We start from the raw sequence: 18,016 nt of genomic DNA on the forward strand, positions 1-18,016 counted from the left end.
CGTTTCAGGCCCCACCCTATGAAATAAGTTGAGAAGTCGTTCTGATTATAAACGTTTTAGAAAACCATTGAAAGCATATTTGTTCCAGTTATTTTTTCTTGATGTTTTTAGTTTTAAAATATTTTATTGATTGTATTTTGTTTGCATAAGTTTATTATGTGATATTGTTATTTGTTGTTTTGTGCACCGCTTAGCACAGTTTTTCTGTTATAAGCGGTATAGAAAAATCTGTAAATAAATAAATTACTTGGTAAATGAAAACATGATTATAATTTTCCTGATTTCTGTTTCAGACTTTGCTACAAATCGTCTGCGTGATAGCTGTGGCAGTAGCAATTATCCCTTGGATTCTCATTCCTTTAACTCCACTTATGATTGTTTTCATATTCCTGAGGCGGTATTTCTTAGAAACATCACGAGACATTAAACGACTAGAATCAACTAGTAAGTGTTTGTATACATTTTTAAATTTGTGTTTGGGCTGTGATTTATCAAACAGTCTATCTGCTTGGGAATTTGTAGCACAGTTTTTATAGTTTCATGAAGTACTGCCGGTTGGAACTTAATACTGATTCAACTCAGATTGATACACAAATTTGTAGAGAAGGTTTACAAAATAGTTTCTCATTTTCAAATGTGATTTTTTTTTTTTAACATTAGCAGCCATGACAACCTGCCCCACTGTCCATTCCCCAAGTAACTCTGCAACACAAAAACAAATACTGGATACATTGTTTGGATAACTTAATGTTACAACTTTATTAGCTATAAACACACAAATAAATATTCCTGTACCTGAGCAATTCTGATTGAGAACTTGATCGCCTTAAAACTAGCAAGGCAGTCAACATTCTTCCTGCATCTGCCATGCTTCCAAGCAAGGATGCCCTTAAAGCAGTCCTGTAGCTTCAGAAGTACTCTGACACAGCAACTCCACCAGTAGGGTGTCACTCCATTGCACCTCTTTACTACTGGCCTGCTCACTGAAGACATAGAGGAGAGGGGCTCCCTCCTTTGCTCAGGTGACAATGTTCAATGTTATTCTCACCATTGGCTTAGGTACTTCATCACAGGCATGAGGCAGTAATATCTAGAAAAGCAATACATTGAACATCAAAATTAGTAGTGAACTGCAAATGTGAATCTCAAGAATTTAACCAAGAAAACATTTTTTTAAAACTCATCTTGACTACCAGTCCATAACAAATGTACATAATCAATATGACAACAGTACAAAAAAAATATTCTTCCGGAAAGGACACACTGATAACAATTTTCTCATACAGGCCCCCTTTACTACGCCTTTCATGTGCAAAAAAAAATAATTTGATTTTGTAAAAGAAAATCATTTTTAGTCAGTGTGATACAAGAGAGAGCAATCAAAATCAGTTGGTATATGCAAATCCATTTTTTGTTCTAAAGTTTCTCTAATAATATGTAAAGCCTGATGCTGTGGGATATTAGTATATAATGAAAGAATGTCAGCTGTCACTAACACAAGTTGAGATGGTAAAGCAGGCAAGTCCTATAAATTCTTCATAATATCAGAAGTCACATATATATATATATATACAGTACATATGGTATCAAAGAAACAAAGATTTATCCACTAATATGGAAATAGGTTCCAACAAGGATCCCAGAGAGTAAATAATGGGATGCCCTGGAGGATTAATGAAATCCTTATGGATTTTCGGTAATGAATAAATCACAAAAATAATCTTTTCATTTAATTTATTAATTTATTTAAATTCTTTTACTATACCGATACTCAAGACGCGGTCTTATCGTACCGGTTTACAATAGAACATCAAACAGGGAGCGAAAAACTTGGGAGCTGGAGGACAGGAAAGATATTTTAAAACGATATCAACTGAAGAGTGCTAAAATAGTCGTTGAAAACAATGAAAACAAAAGACAGCGATACAAAATCAGCTAGATTAAGCTCGGCTGTGGGTTAATCTTAGGTAATTATTCACAATTATTCATAAATCTTGTGGACTGGGGAAGCATGGAGGGGAAAGCAGGGGGGGAGGTGGGAGGGCAGGGATGGGGGGGGGGGGAGTAGGGAGGCAGTCAAGGGTGAGAGACAATGTGTTTGATAAAATGTTCCTTCAACCGTAAGCTTGAGTGAACAGCCAGGTTTTCAGTTTCTTTCTGAAGGAGAGATGGCATTGTTCCTGGCGTATATCTGGGGGAAGCGAATTCCAATGGAGCGGACCCACTGTCGAAAGTGCTCGCTTATGAATGGAGTTGTGGACCGAGTTGTGGACCGAGGATTTGTTAGGGGAGGCCTTGAGAGAAACTTTGTAGGCGGATCTTATCGGTCTTGCGGAAGTATGCAGTTCGAGAGGGATGGAGAGTTGGAGTGTGGATTGCTGGTATACAGATTTGTGGATGATGGTGAGAGTCTTGAATAGTATTCTATAATGGATGGGTAGCCAATGAAGGATTTTTAGAATAGGTGTGATGTGGTCCTTACGACGTGTGTTTGTAAGGATCCTGGCCGCTGCATTTTGCAGCATCTGTAGAGGTTTAGTAGAGGAGGCGGGAAGACCGAGTAGTAGAGCGTTGCAATAGTCAATCTTTGAAAACAGTATGGCTTGCAGCACTGAATGGAAATCCTGGAAGTGTAAGAGCGGTTTTAGCTTCTTCAGGACCTGTAGCTTAAATAAGCATTCTTTAATTGTAACGTTAATGAACTTTTTGAAATTTAATGTCAGCTGATTTTGTATATACTTGTTCAACCAACTCACAAATGGCCTACTGTATTTCCAGTAGTAGGATCACCAGGTAGAATTTGATAATCACTTAGTTAAGATTGAATCTCAGGTATGTACTTGGTCTTCTCCATAACAACTAGTACACCACCCTTGTCAGCAGGTTTATGGGCACCAACGACATAGGAAAATGTGGGAAGGAGGTTCTGGAAGCCAAATTTAGGCTCTTAGGTAGAAAGATTAAATCCAGAACCTCCAGGGTAGCATTCTCTGAAATGCTCCCTGTTCCACGCACAGGTCACCAGAGGCAGGCAGAGCTCCGGAGTATCAATGCGTGGATGAGATGATGGTGCAAGGAAGAGGGAATTAGTTTTGTTAGGAACTGGGGAACCTTTTGGGGAAGGGGGAGTCTCTTCCGAAGGCATGGGCTCCACCTTAACCAGGATGGAACCAGACTGTTGGTGTTAACCTTTAAAAAGGAGAGAGCAGCTTTTAAACTAGAACAAAGGGGAAAGCCGACAGTCGCTCAGCAGCGCATGGTTCGGAGAGAGGTATCTTCAAAGGATACTAATGATGCATTAGAATTAGGCATCCCGACAGTGAGGTTCCAATAATAAGAAAAGTAGTCCAAGTGCCTGTAACTAAAAACTCACCTGAGCTAAAATATTCTAACTTATCCCTATCAATTAAAAAGCAGAATGAAAATACAAACAAAAAACAAACTTTGAAATGTTTGTATGCTAATGCCAGAAGTCTAAGAAATAAGATGGGAGAATTAGAATGAATAGCAGTGAATGATGACATAGACTTAATTGGCATCTCAGAGACATGGTGGAAAGAGGACAACCAATGGGACAGTGTTATACCGGGGTACAAATTATATCACAATGACAGAGAGGAGCACCCGGGAGGCGCTGTGGCGCTTTATGTCCAGGATGGCATAGAGTCCAACAAGATAAACATCCTGCATGAGACTAAATGCAAAATTGAATCTTTATGGGTAGAATTCCCTTGTGTGTCGGTGAAGACTATAGTGATAGGAGTATACTACCGTCCACCTGGTCAAGATGGTGAGACAGACAGTGAAATGCTAAGAGAAATTAGGGAAGCTAACCAAATTGGTAGTGCGGTAGTAATGGGAGACTTCAATTACCCCAATTTTGACTGGATAAATGTATCATCGGGACACGCTAGAGAGATAACTTTCCTGGATGGAATAAATGATAGCTTTATGGAGCAATTGGTTCAGGAACCGACGAGAGAGGGAGCAATTTTAGATCTAATTCTCAGTGGAGCACAGGATTTGGTGAGAGAGGTAATGGTGGTGGGGCCGCTTGGCAATAGTGATCATAATATGATCAAATTTGAATTAATGACTGGAAGAGGAACAGTATGCAAATCCACGGCTCTCGTGCTAAACTTTCAAAAGGGACACTTTGATAAAATGAGAAAAATTGTTAGAAAAAAACTGAAAGGAGCAGCTACAAAAGTAAAAAGTGTGCAAGAGGCATGGTCATTGTTAAAAAATACCATTCTAGAAGCACAGTCCAGATGTATTCCACACATTAAGAAAGTTGGAAAGAAGTCAAAACGATTACCGGCATGGTTAAAAGGGGAGGTGAAAGAAGCTATTTTAGCCAAAAGATCTTCATTCAAAAGTTGGAAGAAGGATCCAACAGAAGAAAATAGGATAATGCATAAACGTTGGCAAGTTAAATGTAAGACATTGATAAGATGGACTAAGAGAGAATTTGAAAAAAAGTTGGCCGTGGAGGCAAAACCCTCACAGTAAAAACGTTTTTAAATATATCTGAAGCAGAAAGCCTGTGAGGGAGTCAGTTGGACCATTAGATGATTGAGGGGTTAAAGGGGCACTTAGAGAAGATAAGGCCATCACGGAAAGATTAAATGATTTCTTTGCTTCGGTGTTTACTGAAGAGGATGTTGGGGAGATACCCGTACTGGAGAAGGTTTTCATGGGTAATGATCCAGATGGACTGAATCAAATCACGGTGAACCTAGAAGATGTGGTAGACCTGATTGACAAACTGAAGAGTAGTAAATCACCCGGACCGGATGGTATACACCCCAGAGTTCTGAAAGAACTAAAAAATGAAATTTCAGACCTATTAGTAAAACTTTGTAACTATCATTAAAATCATCCATTGTACCTGAAAACTGGAGGATAGCAAATGTATCCCCAATATTTTAAAAGGGCTCTAGGGGCGATCCGGGAAATAACAGACCGGTTAGCCTGACTTTAGTGCCAGGAAAAATAGTGAAAAGTGTTCTAAACATCAAAATCTCAGAATATATAGAAAGACATGGTTTAATGGAACAAAGTCAGCATGGCTTTACCCAAGGCAAGTCTTGCCTCACAAATCTGCTTCACTTTTTTGAAAGAGTTAATAAACATGTGGATAAAGGTGAACCAGTAGATGTAGTATATTTGGATTTTCAGAAGGCATTTGACAAAGTTCCTCATGAGAGGCTTCTAGGAAAAGTAAAAAGTCATGGTATAGGTGGCGATGTCCTTTCGTGGATTGCAAACTGGCTAAAAGACTGGAAACAGTAGGATTAAATGGACAATTTTCACAGTGGAAGGGAGTGGGCAGTGGAGTGCCTCAGGGATCTCTATTGGGACCCTTACTTTTCAATATATTGATAAATGATCTGGAAAGAAATACGACGAGTGAGATAATCAAATTTGCAGATGATACAAAATTGTTCAGAGTAGTTAAATCACAAGCAGATTGTGATAAAATCGACACTACTCAGTTACCATTGATAACTATGAATCCGACTCGATCAGCCTTGACCGAGGCGTTCCCCAAGGTTCCTTTCTTTCCTCAACATTATTTATCTTATACATGCTCCCGCTTGCTAATCTCCTCTCCACTTCATCTACGCAGATGATGTTCAAATTCTCCTCCCCTTTACAGATTCCCTTCAAACCACTCTCCAAAACTAGGAATCCTGCCTCACTTCTATAAACCAACTACTCACTGACCTGCACCTGGCTTTCAATCCTCAAAAAACTGAACTCCTCATCATCTCCTCTAAATGCCCTCTACCACCCATTCCCCCATCCTATTCATCCACAACCTTCCCCACTCACACTCGAAGCCTGGATGTTATGATTGATGACCAACTCACCCTTAAACTCTTTATAAAAATCTATCCTCAGTGACTGCTACTTCAAGCTGCAAACGATTAAAAAAGTCAGACCTTTGCTATACTTCACCAATTTTCACACCGTTTTACAGTCTATTATTTTCTCTAAAATAGACTATTGTAATGCCCTTCTCCTTGGCCACCCTGCCACCCATACCAAACCTTTACAACTCTTACAGAATGCCTCAGCATGCATCCTTACAAACTCCAAAAAGAGAGCCCATATTACACCAACACTCATAGAGCTACATTGGCTACCAATTAAATCGAGAATCCTATACAAAACCTTATCCCTCATTCATAAATGCATCATAAATGAGAACACTCATTGGATCAACCCTCCACTCACACCACGTACCTCCTCAAGACCTACTCGTTCCACCCAACAAGGAACGCTCCGCCCCCTGTCAATCAAATCCACCAAACTCACCTCCACAACAAGAAGAGCCTTTTCACTCGCTGGCCCCACCCTATGGAACTCCATGCCTCCAGATTTATGCACTGAAATCTCCACCCCTAAATTTAAAAAAAAACTAAAAACCTGGCTGTTTCTACAGGCCTTCCCCTCAAATACCCATCACTATCTAAACCACCTGACAATGTGATTAAATGAATGCAAAGTGTTGTACCTTACTTTATTGACTTCAGTTACTTTTGACGTTTACTGTAAATATCCACCTATATATACAGTTTTTTTCTTTCCTGACATTGTTCTAGCTTTTCGCTAACTTAATAACTGAGCTTATCCCTCTTTATTCCTCTAAATTTCTTTCCTAAGATATCCCTTCTAAAACATTGTACCTAGTTAATTTATATTTCAAAAATATATATCAAAAACATTGTTAATCTATATTTCAAAAATATATTTCAAAAACATTGTACCTAGTTAATCTATATTTCAAAAATATTGTATCTAGTTACCTCACTTTTAGCCTCCTGCTACAGGTTTTTGTTCCATGTAAAGGCTACGTCTGTTCTTACGACAACGCTGTTTTATGTTTTATGTAAACTGATACGATGTGCAAACGGATGTCGGTATATAAAAATGCTAAAATAAATAAAATAAATAAATACATTGCAGGAAAACCTTGTGAGACTGGAAAATTGGGCATCAAAATGGCAGATGAAATTTAATGTGGATAAGTGCAAGGTGATGCATATAGGGAAAAATAACCCATGCTATAGTTACATACTGTTAGGTTCCATATTAGGTGCTACAACCCAAGAAAGAGATCTAGGCGTCATAGTGGATAACACATTGAAATTGTCGGTTCAGTTTGCTACGGCAGTCAAAAAAGCAAACAGAATGTTGGGAATTATTAGAAAGGGAATGGTGAATAAAACGGAAAATGTCATAATGCCTCTGTATCGCTCCATGGTGAATACTCTGTACAATTCTGGTCGCCACATCTCAAAAAAGATGTAATTGCAATGGAGAAGATAGAGAGAAGGGCTACTAAAATGATAAGGGGAATGGAACAGCTCCCGTATGAGGTAAGACTAAAGAGGTTAGGACTTTTCAGCTTGGAGAAGAGACGGCTGAGGGGGGATATGATAGAGGTGTTTAAAATCATGAGAGGTTTAGAATGGGTAGATGTGAATCGGTTATTTACTCTTTTGGATAATAGAAAGACTAGGAGGCACTCCATGAAGTTAGCATGTGGCTAGCATGTGGCACATTTAAAACTAATCGGAGAAAGTTCTTTTTTACTCAACGCACAATTAAACTCTGGAATTTGTTGCCAGAGGATGTGGTTAGTGCAGTTAGTATAGCTGTGTTTAAAAAAGGATTGGATAGGTTCTTGGAGGAGAAGTCCATTACCTGCTATTAATTAAGTTGACTTAGAAAATAGCCACTGCTATTACTAGCAACGGTATCATGGAATAGACTTAGTTTTGGGTACTTGCCAGGTTCTTATGGCCTGGATTGGCCACTGTTGGAAACACTATGCTGGGCTTGATGGACCCTTGGTCTGACCCAGTATGGCATGTTCTTATTTTCTTTGATTCTTGTTGTAAACTTTTAATAGCTCCCTAATCTATCTAGAAAAGCTAGAATATTTCTGAGGTGGTAAAATTCCCGCAGCAAAAGGATCAACAAGGCTTTGAAAGGCTAATATAGATGGATCGACTGTCCCCACAGAGAATCAGTAAAAAGGATTCCAAGTAAGGAACTGGTCTTTATTTCTTTCTACAATTGCAAAGGATAATTTTGGTTGGAAAAATTGATAAAACTAGGCTGATGTAACTCGAGCATGAAATCTATATTAGAAGATGTAATTGTTCAGATGATAACATTAAACCAACACCAATCTGATAGTGAGGATATAGTAGCCTGTACGGATAGACTATTATTGTTCAGATGATAACATCATTTCAGATATATTCATGATGGTGTTTTTTGAGGTATCATTGTCTGGTCAGGCATCTATCTTTTCTCATATCTGCATGAATCTCGGCACCCCCAGATATAATTTTCGCTGATGAGGATGGAGTAGACAAAACTCCATTTACAGAAGAGAATGTATAGGAGGAGCTAGGCAAACTAAAAGTGGACAAGGCCATGGCACCAGATGAAATACTCCCCAGGATACTGAGAGAGCTCAGAGATATACTGGCTGGTCTCCTGAAAGACCTGTTCAATACATCCCTGGAAATGAGAGTAGTGCCACAGGATTGGGGAAGAATGGTGGTGATCCCGCTTCACCAGAGTGTAGCAGAGAGGAGGCTGGAAACTATAGGCCGGTTAGCCTCACCTCAGTGGTGGGAAAATTAATGGAGACTCTGCTGAAAGAAAGGATAGTGAAATATCTACAATCCGGTGGGTTGCTGGACCCGAGGCAGCATGGATTCACAAGGGGAAGGTCTTGTCAGACAAATCTGCTTGACTCTCTTGATTGGGTGACTAGAGAATTGGATTGAAGAAGAGTGCACAGTGTGATCTACTTGGATTTCAGCAAAGCTTTTGATACGGTCCCACATGGGAGGCTTGTGAATAAAATGAGAAGCTTGGGAGTGAGTGGTGGGGTGGATTACAAACTGGTTGACTGATAGGAGGCAGAGTATAAATGGTAAATGGAACCTACTCTGAAGAGAAAACCATTTTAAGTGGAATGCCACAGTGTACAGTTTGGGCCCGATTCTGTTCAATATCTTTGTGAGCAACATTACGAAAGGAATAAAGGTAAAATTTGTGTATTTGCAGATGATACTAAGATCTGCAATAGAGTAGACATGCCCGAAGGAGTAGAGAGAATGAAAAGAGATTTAAGAAAGCTGAAAGAGTGGTCGAAGATTTGGCAGCTAGGATTCAAAGCCAAGAAGTGCAGAGTCATGCATCTAGGGTGTGGTAATCTAAAAGAGCTGTATGTTATGGTGGGTTAAAGACTGATGTGCACAGACCAAGAGAGGGATCTTGGGGCAATAATGTATGGAGATCTGAAGATGGCAAAGCAATGTGACAAGGTGATAGCTAAAGCCAGAAGAATGCTGGGCTGCAAAGAGAGAGGAATAACCAGTAAGAAAAAGGAAGTGATAATGCCCTTATTCAGGTCCTTGGTGAGGCCTCACTTGGAGAACTGTGTTCAGGTTTGGAGTCATATATCAAAAGGGACAAAGACAGGGTGAGAGTGATCCAGAGAAGAGTGACCAAAATGGGTCTGTATGAGATCTTTGAGGAGAGGCTGAAGGATCTGAATATGTATATGGAAGAGAGGAGGTGCAGGGTAAATATGATACAGGCCTTCAAATACCTATAAACCTTTTCCATTGGAAAGAAATCACTAGAACTAGGGGTCACTAAATGAAACTCCAGGGAGGACGACTCAGAACCAACGTCAGGAAATATTTCTTCATGGAGAGGATGATGGATGCCTGGAATGCCCTTTAGTAGGAGGTAGAAGACGAAAACAAAATGATAAGGGGAATGGAACAGCTCCCCTATGAGGAAAGACTAAAGAGATTAGGACTTTTCAGCTTGGAGAAGAGACTGCTGAGGGGGGATATGATAGAGATGTTTAAAATTATGAGAAGTCTAGAATGGGTAGATGTGAATCGGTTATTTACTCTTTTGGATAATAGAAAGACTAGGGGGGCACTCCATGAAGTTAACATGGGGCACATTTAAAACTAATCGGAGAAAGTTCTTTTTTACTCAATGCACAATTAAACTCTGGAATTTGTTGCCAGAGGATGTGGTTAGTGCAGTTAGTGTAGCTGTGTTTAAAAAAGGATTGGATAGGTTCTTGGAGGAGAAGTCCAATACCTGCTATTAAGTTCACTTAGAGAATAGCCACTGCCATTAGCAATGGTAACATGGAATAGACTTAGTTTTTGGGTACTTGCCAGGTTCTTATGGCCTGGATTGGCCACTGTTGGAAACAGAATGCTGGGCTTGATGGACCCTTGGTCTGACCCAGTATGGCATTTTCTTATGTTCTTATGTAAAATAATTCAAAGGGGTATGGGAAAAACACTGTAGATCCCTAATGACTAGAGGATAGAAATGAAGAATAGAATGCATGGGGGTAACTTGTTGGTGCAGCATTTACTACCCTTAACGTATAAGCCTGATACTTTGATGCAACTCCAATATCGCTCTCTGCTTCAACGGCAAAGGGTAACGGGGAATTGGATTCAAACAGCAACCGAGAGCCCTGAATTTTACAGTTTAGGAAACTGATAACCATGGGGGTAGCTTGCAAGGCGCAGCAGATACTGCCATAAGCTTGCTGGACAGACTGGATGGACCATCTGGTCCTTTTCTGCTGTCATTTCTATGTTTCTAAGTTTCTATTGAGATGGATGTGTCTCAAAAAAAAAAATTGTAGTAGAATCTGGATCAAATGAATTGTTAAGGACACAATATGTGCTTGATGAATGTGAATCTGAGTAAAATTCTTTACAAGATTGTATACAGGCTTTTCAAATTGACATCAAATGATTTAAATTTTAAAAAATTGGTGCATGAAATAGACTGTAACCGAGATTCCATCTATCTCGGGATGTTGGTGACAGCAGAGAAATCTTCCAAAAAAATGTTACATTTGCAAGTAGTTCTGATGATTCATCTAGTGATGATAATTCACAGTGACCTGAATTCTATTCTTATTGGTTGGGTTTTTTTGGGAGACACGCCCATCTTATCCACAGTTCAAGGTAGGAAACGAGATTAACATACATAAAATTAAATACAGCATGACTTAAAATGAGACTAAAAGCTTAGTTCCAAATGGAAAATGAGACACTGAGCAGCTAAGCTGGGCTGTTAGTGGACTACCAAATTGCAAGTGTATTGCTATAGAACAGTGGTTCTCAACCCTGTCCTGGGAACCCCCCCAGCCAGTCGGGTTTTCAGGATATCCACAATGAATATGCATGAGAGAAAATTTGCATGTTATGAAGGCAGTGTATGCACATTTTCTCTCATGCATATTCATTGTGGATATCCTGAAAACCCGACTGGCTGGGGGGGTCCCCAGGACCGGGTTGAGAACCACTGCTATAGAATATCAAAAAAGTACCCACCCAAAGTCTGGAAACAATAACTGCCAAGATTACATGTCTTTTAATATTATTTTTTAAACACCATTTGATTTCAAAGGAGGAAAAAGACTTCAGAACCCAACAGGGCAATGAATTGCCACAGCTTTTTAATCATCAGTTAAAAAACCTCCACAAGTGTCCTAAAAAAATAGTGAAAATGTGACCAAATTAAACTTAATTTATAAAGTTCCACCATGTTGAAGCGAAATTTTAAACATGAATGATCCCTCCAGTATACATAGCTCCGACGACGGCCAACATTTTGCCAAGAGTAGGCTGCATCAAGGTGTCTTTTAAATTACCACTTCCAATTTGCACAAATGTGTGAACTTCGGGTCTTAAAAACAAAATATTCTAGATAGCATCTTGTTCCTTTAAATTCGAAATGAGCAAATTATTACTAGTCTTACCTTGAGGTTTAACAATTTCATGCAACAACGATATTTTAATGTGACCTGCTCATCTACTAGCCTTTTCAAAAAACAGCAGAGCAGAAGCTGAGACTATTTTAAAACACAAGACTGATGAATCAAATAACTGCATTTAGAACTTCATGCTGATTGGCTTTAAAAAATTGAATTTTACAGTGCAGTGATAGAATGTCCAATACTTGATGCCAATTGGACCATATAGTGTTGCGACTGTCGCTGCTCGACATCCTCACTCCGCCCTCTTTACCTCTGTGGCGACTCCCTCCAGGTCTGGTGGACGGCTGGCTGCCGCGGTGTCCCCATGCCGTCTCCCTCCAGCGTCCCCGGACCAGCTTGACGTTGCAGATTCCCCATGTTGCCTGAAGACCTAGGGCGTGCGCGCTCTGATTGAAGTACCAGCAAGAGCGCGAACCTCAGGGGCGTCCCCCTGAGATGACGTCATCCGCTTCCAATATTTAAAGGTCTCTATTTCACTATCTGAATTAGCAGGGGGATTGCTTCGGCTACGCCTCCCAAGCTACTCTGCCTCCTCGGACTTACCAGAGGTACCCGCTCTTCGGGGTCCTCGCTCTTTTTCTTTCTTTCAGATTACAGATAGGAACCGGTACTCGCTTCTCGAGGGCCCATGTTCCTGGACACTCTGAAGATTCTCTACTGCTTGGAAGCTATCACTGCTACAAACAATTGTGAGTTACCATCGCTCTCTTAGAGCTTTTCCTGGAACCAGGTACTCGCTCCTCGAGGGCCTAAACCTTTCCAGCTCCTGAGCTTCTTTGAGACCTTATGTGAGTTTTGTCATCTAGTTCTGTTCATGAACTCTGCCTACTCTGCCTACTCACTTTCTACAGTTTCTCAACAGCTCAGCCTTTCTGGATCGCTGTTCCAGTACCTGAGGGACCTTAGCCCTGCCAAGCATATCAGCTCACTACTGCCACCTCTGGTGGTTTCAAAAACCTGTTTAATAAAAGAACTAATGTGTGTCTATCTCCATACTCAAGCCTAGCCGGTGGTCCCTCTCGGGACATCCTCTCGGGGACGTGGTCACCTGCCACCGGCCCAGGGACCCACCTACAACTATATCAGATTCATTACAGATTGCTACTCCTTAGCAAGACAATATCTGACACACTACAAAATTGCTGACTCCTCCTCCTTTAGGAGCCATTACATCATATTGCTAACTCACAGCTCTATCACAGAGCTTTCCTAACAGATTGCTACTCCTATCTGATTGCTCCTCTCATCAGATAGCAGAACATAACAGAATCCCAACATATAGAAACCACAGCCTAAGGTTTTCAATGAAATTTTCCCCATATCTAATAAGGCCACCCAATACTCCATACACTATTGTCTCAGATCAGAACACACTAAATGAATTTGTTTAAATCAATCATCATTTAGAGAAAATATCCCCATTCGATACTGCTATTCAGTCCCAACGATTCCACAGAATTCAAACGGTATATCCACCATTGTTAGTACTGCAATAACATTTTTTCCTGTCCATCATCCCTAGGATGTGGATATACAAGTTCAATGATAAAAAATCGCAACTCTTCAAATGTGCCATGATGCTGAAATATTCTACCATTGGCGTCTGTAATCGGTGATTCTTAAAACAGCTCTGATGTTCAGATATTCTTGTCCTTAGACACCTGGTGGTTTTCCCTACATACGTTTTAGTGCATGGGCATAAGACCACATATATCACGAAAGTAGTTGAGCAGGAACTAAAATGATTTAATCAATATGACCTTTTTGTGATTAGATGCACAAATTCCTTTGTTAAAGTAACCTCACATGCTTTACATCTTCCGCCCTTAAAATGTCCCATTATATCACCTGACATTTTATGTTTTTCATTGCTCAAAAAAGCTGGACACAAATTCTCACAAAAAAATTCTTGCCTTTAGTATAAGCAATATGTAAAGATTTTTCTGCAAAATAAGAATGTAATTTAAAAAGATGAAAATTTCTGACGTATAGCAGTGGAACTTGATGTGTATCGCATTACATATGTTAGACCACTTTTAGATGATTGTGTTTCTCTTCTTCTATATTTAATGAATATTCCCTGGGAGAATACAAAGCTCTTTTGTAAGCTTTTTTGATTACAGTTGAAGGATAACCGCATTCTATAAAATCAAATGCTATTTTTTAGACTGAATTTTAAATTCAGACGTCATTGTACAGATCTTTTTAACACTTAAAACTGAGAAAATGGTCAATTATCCTTTAGTCTTCGGATGAAAACTCTCATAGAAACATATAGAAACATAGAAATGACATAAAATAAAGGACCAATGGTCCATCCAGTCTGCTCAGAAAGCTTCCTATTGTAGTATCTTCCATGCCATACAGGTTACCCCCATGTATCAGTCAGTGCTGTTTGATGTGATTTGCTTATGGACTTGGCCATAGAAGCAGTCCTGTATTTTTTCCTTAATGTCTGTGCATCAGTATCCCAGACTGTAAAAAAAAGTAATGGCTCGTTTTGGTTGTCTCTGAATTCAAATTTTTCTTTCCTCTACCCTCCACCCTCCACTCCACACCCCTACCCCTTCCTTTGAAGCAGAGAACGATGTTGTAGTTGCCTCAAAAGCATCAAGGCTTATTGGATAAGGGCAGTAATCACATCTCTTCTGTTAAGGGTAGTAACTGTTGCTCTGTGCAGGTTACCCCCATTCTTATGAGTTATCCAGACCATAAAAGTTGGGAATCCAGTTCCCCTTTTCTCTTGCCATTAAAGCAGAGAGCAATTTTTGAGTTGCATTAAAAATTATCAAGGCTTATTGTTTAAGGGGCAGATTTTCAAAGGGTTACGCGTGTAAGATACGCGCATAACCCTCGAAAAGCTGCCCCTTCCACCCCCTGCGTGCGCCGAGCCTATCTTGCATAGGCTCGGCGACACGCGCAAGCCCCAGGACGCGCGTAAGTCCCGGGGCTTTCCTGGGGGTGTGTGTCGCGGCCGGCGCATCATCGGGGGCATTCCGGGGGTGGGGCCGCTGCCGTGGTTCCGGCCCAGGGGTGTTCCGGGGCCGGAACATGGCGCGCCGGCAGCCAGCTACGCGCATATCTTTTAAAATCCGGCGTACTTTTGTTTGCGCCGGTTGCGTGCGTGTACTTTTTTAAAATTTGCCCCTAAGTGTAGTAACTGCCACACTGGCAAGTTACCCCTATGCACGCTTTCTTTGTTTCCTTTAGACTTGGCTGTAGAAGCAGTCCATTGCTTTTTCCCTTATGTCTGCGTATCAATATCTCAGATTATGGAAGTCGTGTCCTGTGGTTATCATCTGAATCCAATTTCTCTTTTCTCCCTGCAGTCTAAGTAGAGAGCAATGTTCCAGTTGCATTAAACGCATCAAAGCATATTGGTTAAGAGTAGTAATCTGCGTGCCTTCTGCTAAGAATAGTAACCACCATGCCAGCATGCTTATCTTATTTCTGTCCTCTAACCTTTAGAGACCTACAGTGTTTATCCCATGTCCCATAATGGAGATATGTGTTCCTAACTGTTGGTTTAATGTATAATGTGGTGATTGAATGATGTTCCTGAACTGAAACATCCAGAAATGAAATTTGTGTATAACTGTTCACCAACAAAAATTAAATGTTTTCATTGCAAGTGTTGAGCCACTGGTGAAACTTTTTAAATTCAATGTTGAGCCACCCCACAAAACAAAATATCTTTGTACCTTCACCAAAAATTACATTTTCCAAAAAAGGAGAAGCTTGTATCCATTCTTTCATGAATTTAGACATGTATAAATTATTAATCGAGGGAGCCATCATGGCCCCCATTGCTATTCCCTTCATTTGCAAAAACAATTTGTCCTGAAATACAAAAAACATTTTCTTTCAAGGCTATGCTGGCCAACCTTAATATAAACAAAGTAGGAACTGAATGTGAATGAACACGATGAGACAATACCATATGAATAACGTTTAACACCTCATCTTGCGGTACCCTGGTGTATAAAGTATTTACGTCAAAAATTGCCAAAACTATATTCTGTGGCAAATTTTGAAAACTCTCCAGCAGGATTAGAAAATGGGCTATGTCCCATATATAAGTTCATATCTCAAAGACAAAAGGTTTTAAAAATGTGTCCACATGTGTATATATATATTTGCTTCAGTATAGATTCATTAGCTGAGATGATCAGTTGGCCTGGCAGATGTTCTAAACGTTTATGAACTTTGGGCAATACATATATATATATATATATATATATATATATATATAGATAGATAGATAGATAGATATAGATATAGATATATATAGTCAGTATGCGCGGATGTTCCATATTAAGGAATCAAAACTCTTTCTGTGTTAGAAACCTGAAATGCACCGCAGTTATTTTCTTGATCATGGCTTTTAGATGTCTTGAAGATTCCAACAAGAGGGGTCTATAACTATTTCTGTTAGAACAAGAGTATTGTTCAGTAAGAATTCTCCATGGAGCTGTTCTCCTTGAATATTGTAAAAATGAATGCATACCAAGAGGGCTTCCTCTTATTAAGGAACCCAGATTGTTCACTGAGGATGCACCATTTGTTGAGTTCTGTATTTTAAACAAATGTTCTCTTGATTTAATTATATTGATTATTGAAAAGACAAAGGAAGTAGGTCAGGCTGTTAAATTAGTATTGAATAAAAACTAGAAATCACAAAACCAGCTGTTACCATTGATTTGTTTGATACACATCTTATTGATTTAAAGAAAACCACCGCTAATTTTCAAAAGCTTCGAAGATGTAAAACCATCAAATATAAAAGGGATGCGGCAGATTATCAGAAAGGCAATGTTTATCCTTGTATGGCACCTTCAAGGAAACATAAAAAAGTAACAGGAAATCATGACCACGCTTGAAACCTCTACTTCATCATCTTTTTTAGGAGGAAGTCTTCTTTCACAAGAACAGAAAGTAAATTCTTCAAAACAGCCAGGTACAAAAAACTGGTCCCAACCAGTAACTCGGTCACAAGGACACGATTTCCACCATAAGAAAACAGGATAATTGTGAGAACTATGAACAGCTGTGATACAGTTCATTAATTTTTAATTTATCACATAGAAAATTAACATCAATAGAATTTGCTGTTCTTGCCAAGGATTGTCATTTGTTCCCATAATACAGCATGACTCTTTAATTCAGAATAGTTCTGGAACATTTCAACAAGAGGGTTGCAGTTAGAGTAGTTACACAATATTAGGTTTCATTTTAGGAGTTACCACCCAGGAAAGAGATCTAGGCATCATTATGGACAATACATTTATTTATTTTATTTATTTTATTTGTACGCTTTTATATACCGAAGTTTAGCTAGAGGCCTTCACTCCAGTTTACAGGTGTAACAACTTATTACAATTGTAGGAACAACTGGTAACCTCCGGTTTACAGGTAGAACCCCCTATTACAATTGCAAGAACAACTGATATAACAGTATAACTGGTAATACAACAGATATGTACAGGATGTGACCTGAAGCAACTTGGTTATAGATAACAAATAAGATAGCGACAGAAAGGGTCTTATGTAATGTAGCTGTCTGTAATAGTATTTAACTCTCCGTAATGGTATGAGGTGTCGATTGTGGTGCGTGTGTTTAGCCGATTCAGTCTTTGAAGGCTTGTCTGAAGAGCCATGTTTTGAGATCTTTTTTAAGTATTTTAGTGTTGTTTTGTAATCTTAGTTGTTCTGGTAGTGAATTCCAGAGCTGAGGTCCTGCTATGGAGATGGCTCTGTTTCTTACAGTGGTATGTTTGACGTTTGCGATTGATGGTATGTCTAGTTGTAATTTGTTAGTAGCTCTTGTATTGCATTGAGAGACATTTTTCTGCATCATGTTGTTTAGGCATGTGCTTTCACTGTTGTGTATTGTACTGTGTATAATGGTTAGGGTTTTGTAATCTATTCTCTTTTCTACAGGTAACCAGTGTAGACTATTTAGTACAGGGGTGATGTGGTCAGATCTTTTGTGACCGGTTAGGACTCTGGCAGTGGCGTTCTGAAGCAATTGGAGTGGTCGGATGGTAGCTTTGGGTAGGCCTATCAATAGTGAGTTGCAATAGTCGAAGCAGGTGAATATGAGTGATTATAGAATGGTTCTGAATTCGGGGTGGTACAGTAGTGGTTTTG

At 39.5% G+C, this 18,016-nt stretch overlaps 1 protein-coding gene across 1 annotated transcript in view; it reads left to right on the plus strand.

Annotated features, from left to right (window-relative positions):
* Positions 1–18,016, plus strand: part of ABCC4 (ATP binding cassette subfamily C member 4) — a 1,099,276-nt gene that overhangs the window by 770,439 nt on the left and 310,821 nt on the right. Inside the window, exon 21 of the mRNA XM_029604735.1 lies at positions 294–444. Coding sequence (XP_029460595.1) covers positions 294–444 — 151 coding nt within the window. The remainder of the gene's footprint in view (positions 1–293; positions 445–18,016) is intronic.

The sequence above is a fragment of the Rhinatrema bivittatum genome, chromosome 5, assembly GCF_901001135.1.
Source record: "Rhinatrema bivittatum chromosome 5, aRhiBiv1.1, whole genome shotgun sequence".
In the NCBI taxonomy this organism is placed as follows: Eukaryota; Metazoa; Chordata; class Amphibia; order Gymnophiona; family Rhinatrematidae; genus Rhinatrema; species Rhinatrema bivittatum.